Source organism: Notothenia coriiceps, unplaced genomic scaffold, assembly GCF_000735185.1.
Source record: "Notothenia coriiceps isolate Sejong01 unplaced genomic scaffold, NC01 NC01_scaffold00010070, whole genome shotgun sequence".
NCBI classification, from domain to species: Eukaryota; Metazoa; Chordata; class Actinopteri; order Perciformes; family Nototheniidae; genus Notothenia; species Notothenia coriiceps.
Genome location: NW_011342771.1, coordinates 1 through 4,837, shown reverse-complemented (window position 1 = coordinate 4,837; position 4,837 = coordinate 1). Strand labels below are relative to the sequence as shown.

At 40.1% G+C, this 4,837-nt stretch overlaps 1 protein-coding gene across 1 annotated transcript; it reads right to left on the bottom strand.

The window, feature by feature from the left end:
• Nucleotides 1-2,666: 2,666 nt before the first annotated feature.
• On the bottom strand, nucleotides 2,667-4,831 carry LOC104945839 (signal peptide peptidase-like 2A). Its single transcript, XM_010771562.1, has 3 exons — nucleotides 4,826-4,831; nucleotides 4,206-4,366; nucleotides 2,667-3,700 (listed from the first exon to the last, which is right to left on the bottom strand). The coding sequence occupies exons 2-3, from the start codon at nucleotides 4,350-4,352 to the stop codon at nucleotides 3,590-3,592; spliced, it is 258 nt and encodes an 85-aa protein (XP_010769864.1). The 5' UTR covers nucleotides 4,353-4,366; nucleotides 4,826-4,831; the 3' UTR covers nucleotides 2,667-3,589.
• Between the last annotated feature and the right edge of the window lie 6 nt (nucleotides 4,832-4,837).

The following is a 4,837-nucleotide window of genomic DNA, read 5'->3' as shown; positions in this document are numbered from 1 at the left end:
CTATCCAGCACACATAATGATCTGATATCTGTGCTCTAACTGCTTGATTTAAATGTCACAGTTGGCATTGTACCAGCTGGTTTATCCTCTTCACAATGTCAACTATCTTTATTGCAGAATACATTTTAAGAGGTTATTGATTCATGTTTGGCACTTTCTTGCCCCTGGCTATCTCACAAAACACAAAAGCCCCATAAGCCCTTTCCCTCTCCACTGGATCAATTTCTTCCCCAACAGAACAGTAAGTCACTGCTTGTGTGCGGTTTATTTACAGGAAGGTTCTCTTTTCTGAAGTATATTTATTACAGCTTAAAAAAGTAATGAAGTACACATACAAGGACATTAAATACAAGGTAATTTAATATAAGGCAATGAAAGAAATCACATTATACAAACAGGTTACACATAAACCCCATAAGTTATCAAAAAAGTATCATCTTGTGGCTAGAGTAATTTAAAACCCACCGTACCCCTGATGAAACAACCTTCAAGCTGAATATTATATAAAGTGCATTCTCATTCTGTTTTATTCAATCATCACCAAGGCAAAGTCAATGGAGTTTTCCAAACGTGAGCCTAACAGACCTTTCAGGCACTAAACAAGCCTACACGATATTTATTAGCCTTACAACAAACCTAAGTAGACCAAGGAACCTATATTGAGAGAATCTGTTTACATGGGTTTCCCCTGCTTTGCAAATTGAATATTAAAATGTAAAAAAAAGAAAAATGGCAGCCAGCAGTAGAGTCCATCATCAACACTGTGAATCAGCATTTTTCTCCTTCTACGCTGTAGTCAGTTCTTCCCTCTGAGGAAAAGAGACAAGGAAACATAAACAACTTTCAATGTAATGTGTTGGATCATGAAATACACAAGACAAAGAGTTTTAAAAAATGTTTAAAGCGTACTGCACATATAACAGCAGGTGAGCAGTGCTTTCAAAAACAGCAGAGATAACACATTAGGATTAACGCAGGCAACAACATGCAGAGGGCGACCTGAGCATGTTGGTAGCTGCATGAAGGATGGAGTGATGCAAATTACAATTATCGCTAAGTGGAAAAGATGCATGAACTATAGAAAGAATGACAAAACAACTTGGCAGAAATCAAAAGCTTAATGGTATTCCAGGGCCATGAGAAGATCTTCAAACATATCAGATTATGTTTCAATCCACTAACGACACCTAGTGGTCAGTAGTTGTAAAACACTCTACTGTTCTTTGTGTTTTTAAAAAGGTATAACATTGGTTGTGGTGTACATTGACCCTGGAACTCAGGGGTTAAAATGTCAAAAGAAAAAGGACCAAAAGAAGCTGATAAGAAAAGGTAAGGCACCGCAATAAGCAACACTATAAAGGCAGGAGCGATGCAGGGGAAAGGTCTCGGTTAGAATCACACCTGGCAGTAAAGGCTCCCTGGATGAGTCCAAGACCTGGTGGAGATGAAGCCAGGTCACAATTATATCTTTCTTACTCTTATTTTCCTCCTCCCACAAACAAGGACAAGCATCTTAACACAAACATACACATCAATACAACCTTCTCCCAGATGTTTATTTTTATTTAGGACCTCAGGGGACAAGTTGTTAGCAGAGTCAATGATGTATGCGTATTTACTAAACGAAAACAGTAGAACAAATCACCCCAGTACTCAGATCTCTGCACTGGCTACCAGTAGCTTACAGAATCGATTTTAAAATGATTTTGCAAACTTATAAAAGCATTAAATGGTTTGGGACCCCAATATATGTCTGGCATTCTGCTCTGTTAGGAGCCCCCCCAGAGCTCTGAGATCATCGGGGGCGGGCTTACTCATTGTTCCCCGGCTCAGAACCAAACACGTTGAAGCTGCTTTTAGGGCTTCACCAACGCTGAGTTCTTTTAAGTCGAGGCTAAAAACACTACTTTTTAGAGCTGCTTACCCAGAAGCCCTTTAACTTGTCTTAGCACCTACCGTATTTACAAAGTTGTTTTTAAACTATTTTGTATCTCATTAATGCATTGTTTTTATGAATCTGTTATTCCATTATGTTTATTTATTGTGTTCCTCTCTTACTATAATGTGTTAATGATCATGTAAAGCATTTTGAATTGCCTCTGGGTCTGAAATATGCTATATAAAGAAACGTACCTTACCTTGCTATTACTTACTTATTTACTTATAAATGTGACTTCATGTACACATACACATATAGATGAGAGTAACACATACGTCACTTCCGGGTGAAAATTACGGCCCCGCCCCCTTTTGGGGGAAAACAACGCTGTCATTTGAATGGCGGCCAAAACAAATTCTTTGTTTTTGCCAATCCGATCAGACATTTTTGAAAACCGTGGATTTTTGGATCTTCAAAGAGCCTGATTACGATGGCCAGTCAGGCAAACAAATACATTAAATCATTGGAAATCGACAATCGGGCTCGATATATGGTTAAATTAAAATCAGTAGGCGAGGCCGTCATTTCGCCAGCTGTTACTATCCTGAGCGAGGCAGAAAATAATAGTTTTATCATGCCAAAAAGCTGCTGTGTCGTTTATTGCACCTCAAACGTTAAAACAAATCCAGCGTTACGTTTTTATGTACTTCCTCTAAGAAGAAAGGACAGTAAAAGAAGAGCTCTGTGGCTTCAGGCTTGATCGCCATTCAAATGACAGCGTTGGTTTCCCCCAAAAGTGGGCGGGGCCCTAATTTTCACCCTGAAGTGACGTAGATGTTACTCTCATCTATGGACATCGATCACCTACTGCTATATTGAACCATATTTCGAGCTCGCTCATCGATTTCCAATGATTTCATGTAATTGTTTGCCTGTCCGGCCATCGTAATAGCGCTTTTCCTGGTGCTCAAAGCGCTTATACACAATAGTGAGTGTGAGACTGGATGTAACGTCAACACACATGTCAGGTTAAGAACATGTGAATAACAGAAGTCTTTCTATTTCTGTACATTCAGTTCTTCAAAGACAGCACAATATCTAGTAGAGTAGGTCAATACACTTCAGGTGGTTGACTCACAGCGATTTCTAAAGCCTGAATGAAGTGCAATGACAGCAGAGTGATACTGTAGTGTTTGCTCAGGACCTCTGGTTGCAGAGAGCTGATTGATGATGACACATCCTAAAGCCTCGTGATCAAAAACTGAAATCACACTTTACATTCAAAACTGCTGATTATATTTCACTTTCTCTTAACATTAAACATATCTCTGTTTCGGCTGTAGATCAAGCATTAAAAAAGTCTAAGATTTGAACGTAGTTCACATAATCTTCAACATTAAGACATGAAGCAGGAAAGTAAAAGGGAAAACGGCCCGGAGTAATTTCCCTTGATGCAGTTTTTACTTTCTCTTTACAGAGCCTCATCTGCTCTGGTGAGACTGGCTACCTCTCAGTTTTCCCTGCATGACAACACAGTTGCTATGTCAACTGGAAGTAACGCAGGTTATCTAACTGGCATTGTAAGGGTGCACTTTTCCTGTTAGAGTTTTACTCGCTACAGGGTGTACTTTGAGGGTTTGTGACTCTGCAGACCGTTTACATGCAGAAGAAGCTGCATAACACAAGGGGGTGGTAATAACCGGAAAAGCATTACATGGGACCTTTAAACCAAGAAAAGCCTGACCTGCACGAAGTCTGCAAAAATGAAGCAGCAAACTCTCGGGGCTGGCCTGGGAAACTGGTTAGATGCTTTTCTTTAATCTGTTGTGCATTAGCAACAAGTTAGCATAGGGTGCCACAGTGACGCGTCGTAACACCCGGAAGTAAGTTAGCATTTTACCACTTCAGGTTACTTCGACAAAAAGCAATGCAATTTCTCCATAGGATTTGGGAAAATAGCTCGAAATAAGGTCTGTGGTTGACACACATTGAAGAGACAGATCACGTTTTGTTCAGCCGGATAATATCCACATGTCTACCCTACTTTTATCATTTTCTAATCATAAATCTAAATCGATAGATTTATGATAAGAAAATTATCCGGAAGGAGTTTGCTTCCGGGTTTCAGGACGCGTCACTGTGGCACAAATATTTATAACATCCTCCTAGTGACTGCAGTGATAAGCCTTGCTGGGCACTTGACGTTGAGGGAAGTTCTTCAGAAACACACTGAAAGATTTGTAAAAGAAGGGAGGTTCCAACAGGAAGTTCCACTCCTGTGCCAACACTGTGAAGAATCCCTTTGAACTCTCTGTCTCTGTCTCACCTCATAGGTGGTTCCTGCCCAGAACTGCCTCATCTCTCCCCGGCAGGCAGCCACCACGGCGCAGGTGATCAGGGTGAAGGGCACCAGGTAGAGTAAGGCGGGCTGTCCCATCCCAGACAGCAGCATCACTGCAAACGTCAGGATCATTCCCAGAAAGTAGGCTGCAAGGAATCAGAGAGAAAAGGTTAACCTAAGACTTGGAACACAGAAACATCAGATTTTGAATCCAGTGAAAACTTAAAAGTGTATGAATGAATTGGTTAAAATGGGGAGAAACCACCTTGTGGAAAGATATCAGCATTTCATAATAAAGGTATTGAGAACACTAGAAATGTGATGAACGCATTTATAATACCGTAAGATCTTTCCACACTAATGAAAAAGGAAGTGTTAGTGTGTTCAGTGGAGCAACAAAAAGTAGTAAAGCTAAGATGGATATAGGAAATATATAGAAAAACATGAAATGTACAGTATTTGATAGTCTGACGGTGACATACTGCTCACTTTCCCTTACTTTATCAGCAATACTGTAAACCCTGCCCTTATTAAGATGCATAATCAACTTGAACACATTTCAGTTATGTTAACAGCCTATGCATTACAGATGAGCTGAGGTGTACCTATGCAGCAGC

What these genes read in the sequence shown, in the direction of transcription:
- LOC104945839 (XM_010771562.1), bottom strand. Translation starts at nt 4,352, where the DNA reads ATGATCCTGACGTTTGCAGTGATGCTGCTGTCTGGGATGGGACAGCCC. An exon ending in GGGCAGGAACCACCTATGAG is followed by an intron (nt 3,701 to 4,205) that starts GTGAGACAGAGA and finishes AATGCACAACAG; the next exon opens with ATTAAAGAAAAGCATCTAAC.